Source organism: Pelodiscus sinensis, unplaced genomic scaffold, assembly GCF_049634645.1.
Source record: "Pelodiscus sinensis isolate JC-2024 unplaced genomic scaffold, ASM4963464v1 ctg202, whole genome shotgun sequence".
Taxonomy (NCBI): domain Eukaryota; kingdom Metazoa; phylum Chordata; order Testudines; family Trionychidae; genus Pelodiscus; species Pelodiscus sinensis.
In genome coordinates this window covers 99,954-120,028 of record NW_027465896.1, presented here as the reverse complement: position 1 = coordinate 120,028, position 20,075 = coordinate 99,954, and the positions used below count along the sequence as shown (strand labels likewise).

Genomic DNA, 20,075 nt, shown 5'->3' with positions numbered 1-20,075 from the left:
CAGTCTCCAGGTACCACAGGTCCTTGCAGCACACCTGGTTGTTCCAGGCCTTGCGGTAGCCGTCCCGCCCGCTCCAGATGTAGAGGCGGGTGTTGATGGACACGGCGCAGTGCCCCGCCCGGGCCCGTGGGACGTTGTCCTCCAGCGTGTCCATGACAATGGCTTCCCAGGCCATCGAGTCTGGGGGAAGGGGTCAGCTCACCCTGGGCCAGGGCACAGGACGGCCGGGGAACCCAGGGGCTGCGAGGGGGATCCCAGCACGGGGCTGAAGGGAACCGGGGAGTCCTTATCCAGTCTGAGAAAGACCAGCTTGTTGGGGAGGGCGGGAGGGCGGGGCCCGGAGGGGTGCGTACCTAGGTTGAGGCAGGCCAGCGTGTTGGTGGGGGGCGAGGGGGGGCGTACCTAGGTTGAGGCAGGCCAGCGTGTTGGTGGGGGGAGAGGGGGGGCGTACCTAAGTTGAGGCAGGCCAGCGTGTTGGTGGGGGACGGGGGGGGGGCGTACCTAAGTTGAGGCAGGCCAGCGTGTTGGTGGGGGATGGGGGGGGCGTACCTAGGTTGAGGCAGGCCAGCGTGTTGGTGGGGGACAGGGGGGGGCGTACCTAAGTTGAGGCAGGCCAGCGTGTTGGTGGGGGGCGGGGGGGGGGCGTACCTAAGTTGAGGCAGGCCAGCGTGTTGGTGGGGGATCGTACCTAGGTTGAGGCAGGCCAGCGTGTTGGTGGTGGACAGGGGGGGGGCGTACCTAAGTTGAGGCAGGCCAGCGTGTTGGTGGGGGACGGGGGGGGGGCGTACCTAAGTTGAGGCAGGCCAGCGTGTTGGTGGGGGATCGTACCTAGGTTGAGGCAGGCCAGCGTGTTGTGGGGGGACAGGGGGGGGCGTACCTAAGTTGAGGCAGGCCAGCGTGTTGGTGGGGGACGGGGGGGGCGTACCTAAGTTGAGGCAGGCCAGCGTGTTGGTGGGGGACGGGGGGGGCGTACCTAAGTTGAGGCAGGCCAGCGTGTTGGTGGGGGACGGGGGGGGCGTACCTAAGTTGAGGCAGGCCAGCGTGTTGGTGGGGGATGGGGGGGCGTACCTAGGTTGAGGCAGGCCAGCGTGTTGGTGGGGGACAGGGGGGGGGCGTACCTAAGTTGAGCAGGCAGCAGTCGTGTTGGTGGGGGACGGGGGGGGCGTACCTAAGTTGAGGCAGGCCAGCGTGTTGGTGGGGGATGGGGGGGGCGTACCTAAGTTGAGGCAGACCAGCGTGTTGGTGGGGGATGGGGGGGGCGTACCTAAGTTGAGGCAGGCCAGCGTGTTGGTGGGGGACGGGGGGGGGCGTACCTAAGTTGAGGCAGGCCAGCGTGTTGGTGGGGGATGGGGGGGGGGCGTACCTAAGTTGAGGCAGGCCAGCGTGTTGGTGGGGGATGGGGGGGGCGTACCTAAGTTGAGGCAGGCCAGCGTGTTGGTGGGGGATGGGGGGGGCGTACCTAAGTTGAGGCAGGCCAGCGTGTTGGTGGGGGACGGGGGGGGGCATACCTAAGTTGAGGCAGGCCAGCGTGTTGGTGCACTTCCACTCCTTCTCGTGTGTGGCAACTTTGACGTCATCCATGACGAGGGGCACCCAGCCCCCGAAGACGTACATCCTGGGGGGGAGGAGGGGGTCAGAGCTGGGCCACAGAAGTGGGGGTGATGGGGGGGTCAGGGGCTTACTTGTTGCCGATGGTGGTGGCCGAGTGCAGGCTGCGGGGCAGGGGTGCCACGCCGCTCAGGGTCGGCTTGTTCCACGTCAGTGTCCTCTGAGGAGACAAACACAGAGGCACTGAGAGCCCGGCCGGGGGAGAACCCGGCGCCCCGGCCCCCCCCCCCCCCCCCCCCCCCCCCCGCCGGGAGAGAACCCGGCGCCCCGCTGGCATACCGATGTCCAGCGTCCAGAGGTCGCCGAGGCGACAGCCGCTCATGCCGCCGTAGATGACGAGTTTGGATTTCTTGCTGTCTCTCTCGGCGCACACCACGGCCGTGTGGGACTCGCGGGGCGGGGGCAGCACCCCGTACGTGATGGGGATGTCCCAGGCCACCACTCCGGAGCCCGGGCGCAGCTCCAGGATGTACAGGTCATTCAGGTACCTGGGGGGGGGGACGGGGGGCTTGTCACAGCCACCGCCAGCCCCGAGTGCCCCCGCCACGCCCCCCCGCCGCCAGCCCCGAGTGCCCCGCCCCGCGCCCCCCGCCAGCCCCGCCCCGCGCCCCCCCGCGCCCGCCCCTGCCAGCCCCGAGTGCCCCCGCCCCGCGCCCCCCGCCACCAGCCCCGCCCCCCGCCACCCAGCCCCAAGTGCCCCCGCCCCGCGCCCCCCCGCCGCCAGCCCCGAGTGCCCCCGCCCCGCGCGCCCCGCCCCGAGTGCCCCCGCCGCCAGCCCCGAGTGCCCCGCCCCGCGCCCCCGCCCACCAGCCCCAAGTGCCCCGCCCCGCGCCCCCCGCCGCCCAGCCCCGAGTGCCCCGCCCCGCGCCCCCCGCCGCCAGCCCCGAGTGCCCCCGCCCCACGCCCCCAGCCCCGAGTGCCCCCGCCGCCAGCCCCGAGTGCCCCCGCCCCACGCCCCGAGTGCCCCTGCCGCCAGCCCCGAGTGCCCCCGCCCCGCGCCCCCGATGCCAGCCCCGAGTGCCCCGCCCCGCGACCCCCGCCACCAGCCCCGAGTGCCCCCGCCGCCAGCCCCCGAGTGCCCCCGCCCCGAGTGCCCCCGCCGCCAGCCCTAAGTGCCCCGCCCCACGACCCCCGCCACCAGCCCCGAGTGCCCCCGCCGCCAGCCCCGAGTGCCCCCGCCCCACGCCCCCAGCCCCGAGTGCCCCCGCCGCCAGCCCCGAGTGCCCCGCCCCGAGTGCCCCCGCCGCCAGCCCCGAGTGCCCCCGCCGCCAGCCCCGAGTGCCCCGCCCGCGACCCCGCCACCAGCCCCGAGTGCCCCCGCCGCCAGCCCCGAGTGCCCCGCGCCCCCCCGCCGCCAGCCCCGAGTGCCCCCGCCGCCAGCCCCCGCCGCCAGCCCCCGCCGCCCGCCCCCGCCCCCCCGCCGCCAGCCCCAAGTGCCCCGCCCCGAGTGCTCCCGCCGCCAGCTCCGAGTGCCCCGCCCCGCGCCCCCCCGCCAGCCGAGTGCCCCCCGCCCCGCATCCCTCTGCCAGCCCGATGAGCCCCTGCCCCGCATCCCCCTGCAAGCCCTGCGTGCCCCTGCCAGCCCCGAGTGCCCCTGCCCCACACCCCCCCACCAGAGGGCGGCCTCTCCCCACAGCCAGGCAGAGATTCCCCCCGCAGGGATGGGAGGAAGCAGGAGGCCACCAGGCCCCAGCCCCCTCCCCCCTACGCACTGCGAGGGCAGGAGCAGGAACAGCGCCCGGACTGGCACTCGCCTGGGAATGTTGTTCTTGGGGGTCCTCGCTGTCGTTGGCCAGCCCCCCAAACAGGTAGCACTTGTTGCCCACCAGAGAGAAGCTGTGGCCTAGGCGGGGGCAGGGGGGCGGCCCATTCTTGGGGGTCTTGGCCTTGAGTCTCTTCCACTCCCAGCGGCTGGCCTGCAGGGGGTCATTACAACACGGTCCCTCTTCCGTCAGTCCAACCCGCACACGGCAGCAAGACCCCCCTGCCCTCCCTGAGCCTGGGCCCCCCGCCCCTCTAACCACTAGAGCCCCCTGCCCTCCCTGAGCCGGACCCCAGGCGCCTGGGCACCCACCCCTCTAACCACTAGAGCCCCCTGCCCTCCCTGAGCCTGGGCCCCCCACCCCTCTAACCACTAGAGCCCCCTGCCCTCCCTGAGCCGGACCCCAGGCGCCTGGGCCCTCCGCCCCTCTAACCACTAGAGCCCCCTGCCCTCCCTGAGCCGGACCCCAGGCGCCTGGGCCCCCCACCCCTCTAACCACTAGAGCCCCCTGCCCTCCCTGAGCCGGACCCCAGGCGCCTGGGCCCCCCGCCCCTCTAACCACTAGAGCCCCCTGCCCTCCCTGAGCCTGGGCCCCCCGCCCCTCTAACCACTAGACCCTCCTGCCCTCCCTGAGCCTGGGCCCCCCGCCCCTCTAACCACTAGACCCCCTGCCCTCCCTGAGCCTGGGCCCCCCGCCCCTCTAACCACTAGACCCTCCTGCCCTCCCTGAGCCTGGGCCCCCCGCCCCTCTAACCACTAGACCCTCCTGCCCTCCCCGAGCTGGGAGACACCCAGGCGTCTGGGCCCCTGCCCCTACCTGAAGCTCGTAGAGATCGTTGCTGTACTTGCCGTACTCAACCATGCCTCCGAAGACCAGCAGGCGGGTGCCGTCGCACACGAAGCCCGTAGGCAGCGCAGCCAGGGGGGATGTCGCCCCGCACGGCTGGGATGAACCACTGGTTCGTGGCTGGGAGGGGCAGAGGGGCATGAGCAGGGTGCCCAGGAAGGGGGGAGGTGGAGCCGGGAGGGGCTGAGTCCAGACTCCCTGCTCTAACCCGCCCCCACAACACACGAGCCCGTGATCCCCCCAGGCCCGGCGGGAGGGGGGCCGGGGGGCGGATGCCGGGGGCCCGGGGAAGGGGGCCGGGGGGCCGGACGCCGGGCTCCCCCCAGGCCCGGGGAGGGGCCCCCCCCACCTGTGTTGTACACGTGCAGCTCGTCCACGATGCCCTCGTTGCCGCCGCCGAAGACCACGATCAGCTCCTTGATGGCCACGGCCCGGTGTCCGTGTCGGGGGCGGGGCACGGGGCCCGACCAGCCCCACCACCCGCTTCCAGCGGGGCTGCAGCAGCGCGGCGCCGGGGGGGGCCGGGAGCGGGGAGCCCCCGCCGGGGGCCGCTGGCAGCGCCGCAGCCATGGCCCCCTGGTGCGGTCCTGCAAGGGGGGCAGTTAGTCCCGCGCCGCCCGGCCCCCCGCGGGACCCCGCCCCCCCCCGCGAGCGGGCCCCGCCCCTCCCCCCGCGCGCGGACCCCGGCCCTCCCCCCGCGCGCGGACCCCGGCCCTCCCCCCGCGCGGGACCTCCCCCCGCCCCCCCCGCGAGCGGACCCCGCCCCCCCCCCGCGCGCGGGACCTCCCCCCGCCCCCCCCCGCGCGCGGACCCCGCCCCTCCCCCCGCGCGCGGACCTCCCCCCGCCCCCCCCGCGAGCGGACCCCGCCCCCTCCCCCCGCGCGCGGACCTCCCCCCGCGAGCGGACCCCGCCCCTCCCCCGGGCCCCCCCCCCGCGAGCGGACCCCGCCCCGCAGACCCGCTGCCCCTCCCCCCCGCCCGGGGCCTCCGGCCCCTCCCCCCGGCTCAGCGCCCGGCCCTGGGAGCCGCCATCTTGTGCGGCCGGAAAATGGCGGCCGCGGGGAAGGAGCCGCCGCCTCCCGCCGCCCGGCCCCGCGCGCGCCCCCCGCCCCGGCCCCGCCCCCGCCCCGGCCCGCGCGCGCCCGGCCCCGCCCCGCCCCACGGCACCGGACGGGGCGCGAGCGGTGCGGGGCGCCCGGCGCTTCACGCCGCCCTGGGAGCCGCCATCTTGCGCCTGCTTGTGCGGCAGCCGCGCGCGCTTCCTTCCTCCGCCCGGCTCGGGGGGCGGGGCCCGTACGGACTCCGCCCCCTGGGCGCCGCCATCTTGGGGCGGGCGCTGGGCGCCGCCATCTTGGCCGCCCCCCCACGGCAGCGCCGCGCGGCGACGGAAGCGCAGCCCGGGCCCCGCCCCCGCGCGTGCCTCAGTGTCCCCCGGCCGCCGGGGGCGGGGCCGTGCCCGGCTCGCGGGCCGCTCGGCGGCGCCGGAAGCAGCCCCGCCCCGGTTGCCATGGCGCCCGCAGGGGCCCGGCCTGCGTCACGGGCTCCAAGATGGCGCCCGAGGCGGGGCGCGCAAGATGGCGGCTCGCTGCGCGCTCGGAGTCCCCAAGATGGCGGCTGCGGGGCCGCCGCTTACCCGGATGTGCGCGGCTCCCCAAGATGGCGGCCGGAGGGCGCGGGGGCGGCCGTTTTCCAAAATGGCGGCCCGGAGGCGGCGGCGGCCCGGCCCGGAGGCCGCTACCACGCGGCTGGGCGCTTCGGGCAGCTAGAGCCGCAGCTGGGCGCGGCGCGACGCGGGCTCCGGAGGCGGCGGGCGGGGCGGGAGCTCTACGCGCGGCGCGGGCAGGCTGCGGCGGCCAGCCCCCTGGGAGCCGCCATTTTGGACCCTTCTCATCCACACCCGACGAAAGATGGCGGCGCCTGAACGACCCGGATGTGATGATGCCTTTGGCGCACGCGCGGCAGGCTCGCTTCCGCAATGCGCATGCGTGGTCGCGGGGAGGGGTACGGTGGAGCGCGCAGCGCAGGCTCAGTGCTGGGCAGAACGACTGCGCCGCGCGCATGCGCGTTCATTTCCTCACCCTCCTGCTTCCGCTCCCGCCCCGTTCTAACGGTCGTTCGACTGTCTCCGCCCTCTCCCCCCCGCTCCAGGCACGGGCGCGCCACGTGACAGGCCCTCTCCCCATAGCGCGCGGGGAAAGAGTCAACCCTCGACCCCCCCACCGGTCACAGCCCCGCCCCCTACCCCCCCACCCCGCCCTCCCGTCACAGCCCCGCCCCCTACCCCCCCTCCCGTCACAGCCCCGCCCCCTTCCCCCCACCCCCCTCCCGTCACAGCCCCGCCACTACCCCCCACCCCAACCCCTCCCGTCACAGCCCCGCCTCCCAACCTCCCCCCGCCCGTCACAGCCCCGCCCCCTTCCCCCCCACCCCCCTCCCGTCACAGCCCCGCCACTACCCCCCACCCCAACCCCTCCCGTCACAGCCCCGCCCCCTACCCCCCCACCCCCCCTCCCGTCACAGCCCCGCCCCCTTCCCCCCACCCCCCTCCCGTCACAGCCCCGCCACTACCCCCCCACCCCAACCCCTCCCGTCACAGCCCCGCCTCCCAACCTCCCCCGCCCGTCACAGCCCCGCCCCCTACCCCCCAAACCCCCCACCGGTCACAGCCCCGCCACTACCCCCCACCCCAACCCCTCCCGTCACAGCCCCGCCTCCCAACCTCCCCCCGCCCGTCACAGCCCCGCCCCCTAACCCCCCAACCTCCCCCGTCACAGCCCCGCCCGCAACCATCCCCCCAGTCATACCCCCACCCCAACCATCCCCCCCATCACAGCCCCGCCCCTACCCCCCCACCCCAACCCCTCCATCACAGCCCTGCCCCCTACCCCCAGTCATAGCCCCGCCCCACCACTCCCTAGCCCCACCCAACCTCCCCCCCCCAGCCCCACCCAACCTCCCCCCCCCCCCCGTCACAGCCCCGCCCCCCACTCTTGCCAGTCGCAGCACCAACCACCCACATCATAGCTCCACCTCTCCAATCACCGTACCCCAACCCGTCACGTCAACCCCCCAGCCCAGTCCCTGACATGGCTCCACCCCCCCCCCCCCCCCGCGGTCATAGCTCTGCCCCCAAGCCCCCTGCCCCAACCCCCGTCACAGCTCTTCCCCCCCAATACCCTAACTCAGCCCCTGTCCACCCCCTCACGCCCCTGCCCCAGCCCCCTGCCCCAACAGCCTCCCGTCATAACTCCAGCCCCCCCAGCTCTGCCCTCCCGAGAACTTACCCCAACTCCTCTGCCCCCAGATTCCTGATCATAGCGCCACCCCACTGCACCCCTCCACCATCGCAGCTTTGTCCTCCCCTGAAACCCCCAACCCACCCGCCCAGGTCAGCCTCAGCTGCGCCCCCTCCCCCTCCTGGGGCTGACCTGTGGGCGCAGGGTGGGGGGAGAGCACGGAGATGGCACAAGCCAACGAGCTGAGGGAGCAGGGAGAGGGACTGGTGGGGTGGAGGGTGGGGGGCAGGGGGGTCTAGGCTGGCCATGGGGCTGCAGCGGGCGCTGGCCTTGCTGGGGGGCTGGGAGCGGCAGTTCCCTCAGCACACGGGGGTTGTGCCCTGCACACCCCTGATCCTCCTGGCCCCCTGACCCATTCCCCCCCAGCCGCTGGGGGAGGGGCTGGCACCTCAGCCAATGGCCCGGCCTGGGGGGCAGGGCGAAGGGGCACAGTGGCCCGTGGGGGGCTACAGCCACTACGCTGAGTGCCCCGTGGCCTGGCTCTGGAGCCGGCAGTGCTGGCCCCCCTGCCCCCCTTCGGCTGGGCTGCCACGGGCTGGCCGTGGCCCACCCCCACGGCCCGGGCTGCGTGGGGCTGAAACTGGGAGCCCCCTTCCCGACAGTGGGCCACTTCTGGTCCCACGCGCCCTCGGCCACCAGGGCGTCTGGGCCTGGCCCCCAGCCCCCTACCAGGAGCGCCCGCAGGCGGGGGGGGGGGGGGGAACGTCGGGGCCCCGCCCCTCCCCCAACAGAGACCAGGAGTAAAAATAAACCAACTTTTATTTTTCCCTGGGGCCATTCGCAGGCCCCGCCCCAGGAGCCAGCCCTGGGGCTCCAGGACACACGCCCAGAGCAGCCGGGCCCCCGGAGCAAGCGGGGCAGTGGGGGTGGGGAGCAGAGGCCCGGGCCCCGCCCCTGGAGGAGGGCGGGGCTCCCCACCTGCCCCGCCCCCAAGACCCATGTCCATGTGTCTCAGGGCTCGAAGTCCTCACTCTCCTGGGGGAGGGGAGGGGTCCGAGCGGCCCTGGGCCCAGGCCCCAGGCTTCCGGCAGGGGGCTCAGAGGCCAGCACCCCCAGGCTGTCCAGCGCCCCCTGCTGGTACAGCGCCAGCCGCTCCATGATGCGCTGCCGGGCCGGGTTGATGTGAATGTCGGGGGCCAGGGATGAGGCAACACCTGCAGAGAGAGCAGAGGTCAGAGGTCACCCCGCAGGGCTCAGTTTCCCCAGCTGCGACCTGGGGGGCAGCCAATGGGCTGTGCTGGGGGCAAAGGCCTCACCTAAGACACTGTCCCCCTCCCCCAACAGGCTCTCGTCACTCTCCACAGGTTGGTTGGGGGGCAGCGCTGGGGTCCTGGAGGACGAGCCCCCCTGGGAGTCAGTGAGGGCAGCCCAGGACAGGGACGTCTGCAGCCGCTCCAGCTCCTGGTACACCTCGGGGAGAAGCAGAGTTGGGGTGGGACCCGGGGGTCCAGGCTTCTCCCCCCGACAGGAGAGAACCCAGTCCCCTCCCCGGTCCTCCCTGAGCAAGGAGATACCCCAGGCGTCCCCCCCCAGGCCGGCGACACCCCAGCCCTCCCCAGGCCCCCAGCCCCCTCACTCCAGGCGCCCGGTACCTGGGCCATGGGGGGGCGCCGTTTGCTGCGCCTGTGGAGGCAGCGGGCAGCCAGTCGCCCCAGTGAGGTGCCCAGCTCCTCTGCACAGGGCCCTGCCCGCCGGTCCGCGTGGTTCTGGAAGATCCTGGTGCCCACCTGGGCTGCCCGAGCGTCAGGGTCCGGGCCCGTCGCTGCCGCCTGCCATCGCCCAGGCACCTCGGCCGCATCCGCCTCCCCCTCTGCCACCAGATCCTTCTGTGGGCACAGAAGGCCGGAGTGAGGGGCCCCGGGGGGCTGGGGGGACAGGGGCCCTGGGACAGGAGGGAGGGGCCCCGGCGGGACTGGGGAGACAGGGGCCCCGGAGCAGGAGGGAGGGGCCCCGGCGGGGCTGGGGAGACAGGGGCCCCGGAGCAGGAGGGAGGGGCCCCGGCGGGGCTGGGGAGGACAGGGGCCCCGGAGCAGGAGGGAGGGGCCCCGGCGGGGCTGGGGAGACAGGGGCCCCGGAGCAGGAGGGAGGGGCCCCGGAGCAGGAGGGAGGGGCCCCGGCAGGGCTGGGGAGACAGGGGCCCCGGAGCAGGAGGGAGGGGCCCCGGCGGGGCTGGGGAGACAGGGGCCCCGGAGCAGGAGGGAGGGGCCCCGGCGGGGCTGGGGAGACAGGGGCCCCGGCGGGGCTGGGGAGACAGGGGCCCCGGAGCAGGAGGGAGGGGCCCCGGCGGGGCTGGGGAGACAGGGGCCCCGGAGCAGGAGGGAGGGGCCCCGGCGGGGCTGGGGAGACAGGGCCCTAGGGCAGGAGGGAGGGGCCCCGGGGCAGGAGGGAGGGGCCCCGGCAGGGCTGGGGGGACAGGGGCCCTGGGACAGGAGGGAGGGGCCCCGGGGGGCTGGGGGGACAGGGGCCCCGGGGCAGGAGGGAGGGGCCCCGGGGCAGGAGGGAGGGGCCCCGGGGGGCTGGGGGGACAGGGGCCCTGGGACAGGAGGGAGGGGCCCCGGGGCAGGAGGGAGGGGCCCGGCGGGACTGGGGAGACAGGGGCCCCGGAGCAGGAGGGAGGGGCCCCGGCGGGGCTGGGGAGACAGGGCCCTAGGGCAGGAGGGAGGGCCCGGGGCAGGAGGGAGGGGCCCCGGCGGGGCTGGGGAGACAGGGCCCTAGGGCAGGAGGGAGGGGCCCCGGCAGGGCTGGGGGGACAGGGGCCCCGGGGCAGGAGGGAGGGGCCCCGGCGGGGCTGGGGGGACGGGGGCCCCGGGGCTGGGGGGACGGGCCCCGACGGGGCTGGGGGAGGCCCAGGGGCAGGGGCTCACCAGGTATTTTGTCCGTCCCCGCCCGTCTGCCTCCAGGGCCCGTCTCCCCGTCAGCGTCTCCAGCAGCACCTGAGGGGCAAGGGGGGCTGAGGGCTCCAGCAAGGCCCCCGCCCCCCGTGTGTGTCCCGGGCAGCGAGGCAGGGGGCTGCTCCGTGAGCATGGGGCCGGGGTGGGGTGGAGGGAGTGGCACTCACCACGCCGTAGCTGTAGGTGTCAATGGAGGGGGACAGGGCCCCGCTCTGCACGTACTCGGGGGGCAGGTAGGCCAGGGTGCCCTGCACCGTGTGGGTCCGGCCCAGGGTGCGCTGAGCCCCCCGGCAGGTGCTCGGCCCCGCCCCGCCCGCGCCAGCCCGAAGTCGCCCAGCCGGGGACGCAGCGCCGCGTCCAGCAGGATGTTAGAGCTGGGGGGGGACATGGGGTGAGACGCTGCCCCAGCGCCCCCCACGCCCCCCCACCCCAGTTACCCCCTCACCTCTTGACATCCCCGTGAATGAGGCTGGGCGTGTCCTGGTGCAGGAACTGAACAGCTCGTGCTGCCCCCACCAGCACCTCCAGCCGCTGGGGCCATGAGAGGGGGGGGCGCCCGCCCTGCGGGGAGCAGAGGGTGACTGGGGGCGAGGGGCTGGGCCCTCCTGGCCCGGCCCAGGGGGCACCCGCCCCACAGCCTCCGGGCCACAGCCCTCGGCCCTCGCACCTGGCAGCTCAGCCCGTCCTCCAGGGACCCGTTGGGCATGAAAACGTAGACGAGGCAGAACTGGTCCCGCTCGGCGCAGAACCCCCCGAACTCCACGATGTTGGGGTGCCGGAACCTGGCCACAGGCACAGCGGGGGGGCGCCCAGTTACCTGGGGCTCGGGGAGCGCAACGCATGCCGAGCGCAAGCTCTGCTGGTGTTCCTGACGCTTGCCCCCCCGGCGCCCGACGCTCCCCGCCCCCCAGCACCCCCGCCCCCCGGCACCGCCGGCCCCCGACGCTCCCCGCCCCCCGGCACCGCCAGCCCCCCGATGCTCCCCCGCCCCCCGGCACCCCCGCCCCCCGGCACCGCCGGCCCCCGACGCTCCCCGCCCCCCGGCACCCCCGCCCCCCGGCACCGCCGGCCCCCGACGCTCCCCGCCCCCCAGCACCCCCGCCCCCCGGCACCGCCAGCCCCCGACGCTCCCCGCCGGCCCCCGACGCTCCCCGCCCCCGCCGCTCCCCGCCACCGCCAGCCCCCGACGCTCCCAGCTCCCCGCCAGCTCCCAACGCTCCCCGCTCCCCGACGCCCCCCGGCCCCGCCTGCGCCCGATGCTCCCCACCCCCCGCCAGCCCCCGAGGCTCCCAGCTCCCCGCCAGCTCCCGACGCTCCCCACCCCCCGGCCCCGCCTGCGCCCGACGCTCCCCGCTCCCCCCCGACGCCCCCCGGCCCCGCCTGCGCCCGACGCTCCCCGCTCCCCGACGCCTCCCGGCCCCGCCTGCGCCCGACGCTCCCCACCCCCCGTCACCGCCAGCCCCCGACGCTCCCAGCCCCCCAACTCCCCCCGGCCCCGCCTGCGCCCGACGCTCCCAGCTCCCCGACGCCTCCCGGCCCCGCCTGCGCCCGACGCTCCACACCCCCCGGCACCGCCAGTCCCTGACGCTCCCAGCCCCCCAACTCCCCCCGGCCCCGCCTGCGCCCGACGCTCCCCGCCCCCACCAGCCCCCGACGCTCCCAGCCCCCCAACTCCCCCCGGCCCCGCCTGTGCCCGACGCTCCCCCGCCCCCACCAGCCCCCGATGCTCCCAGCTCCCCGCCAGCTCCCGACACTCCCAGCCCCCCGACTCTCTCCACGCCCCGCCAGCGCCCAACACGCCCCGGCCCCGCCTGTGCCCGACGCTCCTCCGGCCAACGCCCTCCGCCGCCCACCAGTGCCAGACGCTCCCCGTCCCCCCGCACTGCCAGCCCCCCAACTCTCCCCATCCCCCACCAGCGCCCGATGCCCCCCGGCCCTGTCCGTCGCCCCCGCCCGACACTCCTCCAGCTGACGCCCCCCCGCCAGCGCCTGACGCTCCCCGCCCCCTGGCACCCGCCATCCCCCGACGATCCCAGCCCCCCAACTGTCCCTGCCCCCCCGCCAGCGCCCGACGCCCCCCGGCCCCGCTACCCATCAGCCCAGTCCTGTCGGTGTCTCCCACTCCCACCTGTAGCCCCGCCAGTGCCCCTCACTCTTGCCCCACAGCCCCTGCCAGTCCAGCCCCCCACTCCTGACCTCCAGCCCCCCCTCACCGGGACAGTTTTTCCACCTCTGTGAGGAAGCTGCTCCGGATGCTGCTCCAGTCCAGCTCCGCGTTCTGGGGAGAGGGAGGTTAGCGAGAGCCCGTGGGCAGAGAAAGGGGAGCAGGGCCCGTGTGGGGCAGCTCCAGGGACTGCGGGTAGATCCCTGGCTGGCCAGGGCTAGGGAGGAGGGTCCTGTGGCCCCCCGGTACCTCCTTGAGACGCTTGACAGCGTAGTCGGTGTTGCGCAGCCGGGCCCGGTACACGCACCCGAAGCCGCCTTCGCCCACCTTGTACCGCTCCGCAAAGCCGCCCGTGGCCTGCACCAGCTCCGCCAGGGGCCAGGCGAAGGGCTGGGGGGCGGGGCCCAGCGACTCCACCCTCTGTGGGGAGAGAGAGACCCACACGCTGGTGCTTCTGATCCCCCAAAGCAACAGGGACCCCAGCCCAGGGCACTAAGGTTTCTGGGTAGGACCCAATCAGGCCCCTGCGTCCCCCCCTTCCATCCCTGCCCAGGCCCCACTAAGGCCCCTCCCCACACTCCTACCTGGCTGGCAGGGGGCGCCGAGAGCAAGGGGCCGGGGCCCTGGCTGCCGGTGCTGAGCAGGCTGCGGGGCGGGGGGCTGGGCAGGGGCAGGGAGGAGCAGGAGGGATCTGCAGTGGGGCAGAAACAGAGTGTTGGGGGGAGGAATAAACGCAGATCCTCCAACTCCAGAGGGAGAGGCTGGTCGAAGGGGGGTGTTACCTGGCAGGGACTGGGGGGGCGGCTTGGGGGGGTCCCAGGCAGCGGTCGAGGTTCTGCTGTCACTGGTGGGGGGGGCTGGAGGCGCCGAGGGAAGAACTGGGGGGCTCAGAACGGGGGGCTGGGTGGGAGGCTGCCCTGGGAAACAAAACACAGGGTTAAAGTGGGCGGGAAGCAGGAACCTGCCCTTTGTCAGTCCTGAGCCCCCGCAAGACACCCAAGCACTGGGCTCCCACCCGCACCACCTCAGGCAAGGCCCGGCTAGCAGGGGGCTGCGGGATGGGAGCTGGGGCGGCAGCCCAGGGCTGCCCAGTAGGGGAGCAGAGCATCCAGCGCAGGCTGTCTGTGGAAGCGGTGCCCAGGCGCGCCTGCCGCTGCGCACACAGCAAAATTATTCCGCACAGATGGAAACATTTAGAGCATGGGCTCCCAAACCGGGGGGTGTGCGGAAATTCCAGGGGGCATGAGGCAACCCAGACCCCCCGGCAATTCCCCCCTCCCAAGTTGTGCTGCTATTTTTGTTTATTTGGCCCCAGTTCCTTTTTTTTTTGCGCTCAAGTTTTGCTGTCGGGGGGGGGGGGAGGGGGCATGAGCAGGGCTCGCCGAACCGCGGAGAGCCCCGCTCGCCAGCCGCGCTGCCCGATCGCCCAAGCCCGGCTCCTCCTTGCCACGGGCGAGTCGATGGTTTTGTGTGTCAAGCCCTGGCCATGAGTGTTTCTCCAGAGGCACAAGGGGGTGTGATGCCAAAACGTCGGGGAACCCCTGAACGGGAGGGGAGGGGCCAGGGAGGGGAGGGGCCGCTAGGGCAGGGCTGGCCGTGGGTGCTCACAGCTGGCCAGGAGGTCACGGGCCCGGTACAGCTCCAGTTCGTCCAGCAGCGCCAGCAGCTCCCCGACCCGGGCGTTCCGGTTTGTCCAGGCCCAGAGCAGCCGCTGGGTCCGGCCCTCTGTCCCCTGGCAGAGACGCAGCTCCACTTGATCCCGGGCGATCCGCGCGGCTGGGGAGCAGAGACGTCAGCACCGGGCGCCCCCGGTACCCCGCAATCCAGCCTCCCGAGAGCCCTGGACCTCCAATCGTCACCTCCCCGCGGCCCAGCACTGCTGCCTCGGCCCCAGTCCCACGCCCGGCCTCCTCCCTCGCACGGGTTCACGTGTCCCTGCTACCCAGACCTCACGGGGCACACAGGACACAACATCGCCCCCCCCGACTCACACCTCTCCCCCGCACCTCCTCCCCAGCACACACCTCCCCCCCGCACCTCCTCCCCCAGCACACACCGCCCCCCCACATTCCCACCTCACCCCGCACCTCCTCCCCCAGCACACACACAGCCCCCCCGCGTTCACACCTCCCCCCGCACCTCCTCCCCCAGCACACACACAGGCCCCCCGCATTCACACCTCCCCCCCACACCTCCTCCCCCCACACCTCCTCCCCCAGCACACACACAGCCCCCCCGCGTTCACACCTCCCCCCGCACCTCCTCCCCCAGCACACACACAGGCCCCCCGCATTCACACCTCCCCCCGCACCTCCTCCCCCAGCACACACACAGGCCCCCCGTGTTCACACCTCCCCCCCCACACCTCCTCCCCCAGCACACACCGCCCCCCCACATTCACACCTTACCCCGCACCTCCTCCCCCAGCACACACCGCCCCCCCCACGTTCACACCTCCCCCCGCACCTCCTCCCCCAGCACACACACAGGCCCCCCGCGTTCACACCTCCCCCCCCACACCTCCTCCCCCAGCACACACACAGCCCCCCGCGTTCACACCTCCCCCCGCACCTCCTCCCCCAGCACACACACAGGCCCCCCGCGTTCACACCTCCCCCCCGCACCTCCTCCCCCAGCACACACCGCCCCCCCACATTCACACCTCCCCCGCACCTCCTCCCCCAGCACACACCGCCCCCCCCACATTCACACCTCCCCCCGCACCTCCTCCCCCAGCACACACCGCCCCCCCACGTTCACACCTCCCCCGCACCTCCTCCCCCAGCACACACCGCCCCCCCCATGTTCACACCTCCCCCCGCACCTCCTCCCCCAGCACACACCGCCCCCCCCACGTTCACACCTCCCCCCGCACCTCCTCCCCCAGCACACACACAGCCCCCCCGCGTTCACACCTCCCCCCGCACCTCCTCCCCCAGCACACACACAGCCCCCCGCGTTCACACCTCCCCCCGCACCTCCTCCCCCAGCACACACACAGGCCCCCCGCGTTCACACCTCCCCCCCGCACCTCCTCCCCCAGCACACACCGCCCCCCCACATTCACACCTCCCCCGCACCTCCTCCCCAGCACACACCGCCCCCCCCACATTCACACCTCCCCCCGCACCTCCTCCCCCAGCACACACCGCCCCCCCCACGTTCACACCTCCCCCCGCACCTCCTCCCCCAGCACACACCGCCCCCCCCACATTCACACCTCCCCCCGCACCTCCTCCCCCAGCACACACACCGCCCCCCCACGTTCACACCTCCCCCCGCACCTCCTCCCCAGCACACACCGCCCCCCCCACGTTCACACCTCCCCCCGCAGCACACACCGCCCCCCCCACGTTCACACCTCCCCCCGCACCTCCTCCCCCAGCACACACACCGCCCCCCCACGTTCACACCTCCCCCCGCACCTCCTCCCCCAGCACACACCGCCCCCCCACGTTCACACCTCCCCCCGCACCTCCTCCCCCAGCACACACACAGCCCCCCCGCGTTCACACCTCCCCCCGCACCTCCTCCCCCAGCACACACACAGGCCCCCCGCGTTCACACCTCCCCCCCGCACCTCCTCCCCCAGCACACACCGCCCCCCCACATTCACACCTCCCCCGCACCTCCTCCCCAGCACACACCGCCCCCCCACGTTCACACCTCCCCCCGCACCTCCTCCCCCAGCACACACCGCCCCCCCCACATTCACACCTCCCCCCGCACCTCCTCCCCCAGCACACACCGCCCCCCCCACATTCACAGCTCCCCCCGCACCTCCTCCCCCAGCACACACCGCCCCCCCCCACGTTCACACCTCCCCCCGCACCTCCTCCCCCAGCACACACACCGCCCCCCCACGTTCACACCTCCCCCCGCACCTCCTCCCCAGCACACACACCGCCCCCCCACGTTCACACCTCCCCCCGCACCTCCTCCCCCAGCACACACCGCCCCCCCCACGTTCACACCTCCCCCGCACCTCCTCCCCAGCACACACACCGCCCCCCCAGCGTTCACACCTCTCCCCCGAGCGCACCCCCCCCACTCACACTGCACCTCCCCCCAGCACGCCCCCCGCCCCCCCACACCTCCTCCCCCAGCACACACGCTGCCGCCCCAGCAAACCCCCCGTACCGAAGCGCTCCCAGTCCGCCGGGCCCAGCGCGTCCATGAGGCGGCAGAAGCCGCAGACCAGCCAGGCCGGCAGCTCGTAGAGGAAGCGGCCGGTCCCGGAGCCGGTCCCGGCCATGCCCCGCGCGGCCCGTCAGGCGCGTCGCCTTTAAGAGAAAACTTTTAAACTCCAGATGCGCATGCGCATTGCGGAGAACGGCCCCATCCCCGACGCCATCTTGGGTGCTGCAGCCTCCACCTACCGACCGGCGTGACGCCATGGTGAGTGTGGCGGAAGCGTCGGGGCCGCGTGACGGCAGCGCCCCCATCTTGGGTGTGGTTCTGCTGCAGCGCCCAGGGCCGGCGGAGGCGCCAGCGTGCAGCAAAGCATTGTGGGAAAGGGCGTGGCCACGGGCGGGCGGGGCCGAGCCCAGTACTTACCCGGGAGAGCACGTGGCGGCAACACAAGACACGCAAAAGAACAGACGTGCAGGGTCGCTTGGTTTTCTTGTAAATTTATAAGGCAAACTCTCGTATATAATAAATAAGGTACAATGAGCAATCGGCGTGGACTCCTGGAAACATACACGTACATTCACATGGAGGTGGCTGGGTTGCTTCTCACTGAAATGATACAAACTTTTCCTTTCATTGCTTGTTTCCTGTTTTAAATAGTCAGTGCTTTCAGACGTTTTGGCTGTACACAAAAACTAGAAAAGAACAACGGGTCCAAGATTTATTTCAGGAAAACAATCTACTTGAGGGAGTCTTTTCGTAAAGCAATTGTCCCAACTATGCATCCAACAGATGCAAAGAATTGCAAGTATATAGATAATTAAGGTGTGTTTGGAATAAAATAGAACTTAAAAAAAGAAATCTCAAGCAAAACCCCTCTCAGATCAGCTGAGAGGGCTCCCCTTCTGTCTGGAATTGAAAATCTGATGCATCAGATGAAAGACATCTTCTCAGTCAAATTCCCCATCTGTGCCCCAGTCAGCTGCTATTTGGTACTAATTCAGCTCCAGAACGTTGCTAACAGAGCTGTTTTGGCCAGTGCTAATTTAATGACCCAGGTTTCATAGTGGTGACAGGATGACACAGGAATCTCACAGGATCCTTTTTATTGCGATTATGGGATTCAGATGCTAGGATCCACTCAATTCCTTTGCCATGGGACCAAGTCTACCCCAGCTATGCCCATGAAGATGACAACTGTGGACGAGTCACCCGGTAAGATCAGAAGCCATGTATTTTTAAAACAGACCTCGGAAAACAGCACCACTCTGGGAACAGCGTAACTGCTTCCCCTCCTGGCATTCGGACAGTCCTCTCCATGTTACAAACACTCCCGGAACTCTGCTAACACAACTCAGGTATTTATTTCAATCTCCTGGTGTGTTTCAACTGATCTTTGCCTTGCCAGTTTAGATACAAGCTTCTAGGTTTCTCTCTGAGTTGGATGTAAAATTAAGCAAGAGGCTAGTGGCTTTTCCTCCTTGGTTTCTCATCCACATGTGGGGTCCCTGTCCACTGAAAAGTCAGGTTTTGACCCCTGCCGTTGGAGCCCACGTCACAACGTTCCTGGTTTTGTAGGTAACCCTAGGTTCCACCTGCTCTTGTTCAAACAGGAATTCATTCAGAGGAGCTCTGGGTGGGAATCTGTCAATGGACACCCAGCTTGGTGGGGTTGGCTTGATTCTCCAAGCTGGGGTTCTGATCAGCACTGGTGCAGCTCTCTTGGGCCAATGGGTCCAGATTCAGTCAGCACTGCCCCCCCCAACAGAGCCATGGGACCATCGCATTGGCAGCTGCCTGGCTCTCCGGAAAGGGAACTCGATTCCAGCACTTCGCGTTGACGTGGAATTCGTTAAAGATGTCAGCACTGCCTGTCTCCGATTCCAGATGCTGCCACTCCGCCCCAGCGATTAGACACTCCCGACCCCCAGCGCATGATGGACACTGCATGGACTGTCTGCACCCTTGCTACAAGTCTGCAGCTCACACCCACCCAGCCCATCTCTAGCACCAGCTCCCAGGCTCTCCGCTGGCCGTTAGACTCAAGAGGAGGCTTACTCTCTAGGCTTGGCAGCAGGGAAGTACCTCAGGGAGACAGCTAGGCCTCCATTTGCACCACCAGAGCAACAAGGGGCTCCCAGGGGGAGCAAAGCAGATTTTGATGGGAAGCTCTCTGGGGCTCTCTGCTCTGTGTGTGAATTTTTGCTTGAAAAGCATCCTGGTGGAAACGTGTGTGTTTGGGACAATTACTTTCCAAAAGCGTTCACAATACAGACCTGCAGACCATCGCAAAAGGAAAACAGAAAACACAAGATTTTCACCGACATTCCTCTGTCTTTTTTTTTTTAAAACTCGACTGGGCAAGACTAAAAGAAAAGACACACAAATATAAAGTCTCAAAACACCACGGTTTTTGTCCCCTCCCCCCAAGAAACGACTAGCAGAGGCAGGGAAAAGTAAAAGTGACCCAAAATCCCAGTTCTGTGTGTGTGTGTGTGTCTCTCTCTCTCTCCAGAATTTTCAACAAGATAAAAGAAAAACTCATTTAAAACCAAAAAGGCAAAAAGTAACAAAACAGCCTCTTGCTAGAAAGTCAGCTATACATGGGGAGCTTACATCTGTATACAAAGGGCAAGCACTCAGCATATACTGATTAACAGTCCTGGTAATATTTGGTCATGTGACAATCACTACTGAGTCTTGAAAGCGGAACGATGTTTTCTGACAGAAGCGGAGGAACAAGGACGCAGCCCCTGACCTAGGGAGGGAGACCCAATGGATTTCATTTTTTGCACTCAACAGATTGTGTGTGGGCGGCGGAGGAATCCCCTGGCATCTCCTGTTCCTACGGGGGGAAGCAGGGAGTGGGAGCTGAAGGGGGTGTGGATCTGGAAGAGGGCAGGAAGACAACCGCGGTGGAAGCAAGTGGACACTTGGGGATCTTCCCGCCCCCTTCCCTTGGAAGTTGAACGCTCGGGCTACTCGTTGTCTGGAAGAACAGAAACTCAACCCTGCTACTTCCCGAGCGGCTATTGCTAACTTACATGAAGGGCGGGAGCCACAGCTGGCTGCCAGCACAGCCCCCGCCTGCACGCCACTGCGGCACACTCCCTGCTCGTGCGGGGGGAATACTGAGGAACACCAAGGCCAGGTCTGCCCAGCTCCAGCAGGCGCCCGTGCACGGCCTATGGAACCAGGCCCATCTAGCTCGCTGGGGCTCATGTGCTCCATGGCCATGGTGGCGGGCGGGCGGCGGTCTAGGGGTGACGACACACAGCGCAGGCTGGCTTGCCCACGACACATGCAGCAGCCGAGGGTCCGCTCTCGTACCCGCTGGGGTCCTGCTTCCACCACGGAAGGACTGCTCGGCCTCCAG

The 20,075-nt window shown here is 71.0% G+C and overlaps 2 protein-coding genes across 2 annotated transcripts; both read right to left on the bottom strand.

Annotated features, from left to right (window-relative positions):
* Positions 1 to 3: 3 nt before the first annotated feature.
* Positions 4 to 4,946, bottom strand: LOC142824332 (host cell factor 1-like; the record flags this gene model as incomplete). Its single annotated transcript, XM_075916207.1, is given in 9 exon segments — positions 4 to 180; positions 1,509 to 1,615; positions 1,683 to 2,096; positions 3,363 to 3,382; positions 3,384 to 3,524; positions 4,188 to 4,274; positions 4,276 to 4,337; positions 4,567 to 4,690; positions 4,692 to 4,946. Coding segments are annotated over 9 exon segments (1,228 nt in total), but the record flags the coding sequence as incomplete, so codon positions are not given.
* A 3,308-nt stretch (positions 4,947 to 8,254) lies between these two features.
* IRAK1 (interleukin 1 receptor associated kinase 1) lies at positions 8,255 to 17,223 on the bottom strand. Its single transcript, XM_075916208.1, is given in 14 exon segments — positions 8,255 to 8,667; positions 8,770 to 8,923; positions 9,106 to 9,339; positions 10,378 to 10,446; positions 10,572 to 10,681; positions 10,684 to 10,778; positions 10,850 to 10,965; positions 11,072 to 11,186; positions 12,618 to 12,682; positions 12,818 to 12,988; positions 13,153 to 13,259; positions 13,351 to 13,485; positions 14,177 to 14,344; positions 16,709 to 17,223. Coding segments are annotated over 14 exon segments (1,857 nt in total). The 5' UTR covers positions 16,824 to 17,223; the 3' UTR covers positions 8,255 to 8,464.
* Between the last annotated feature and the right edge of the window lie 2,852 nt (positions 17,224 to 20,075).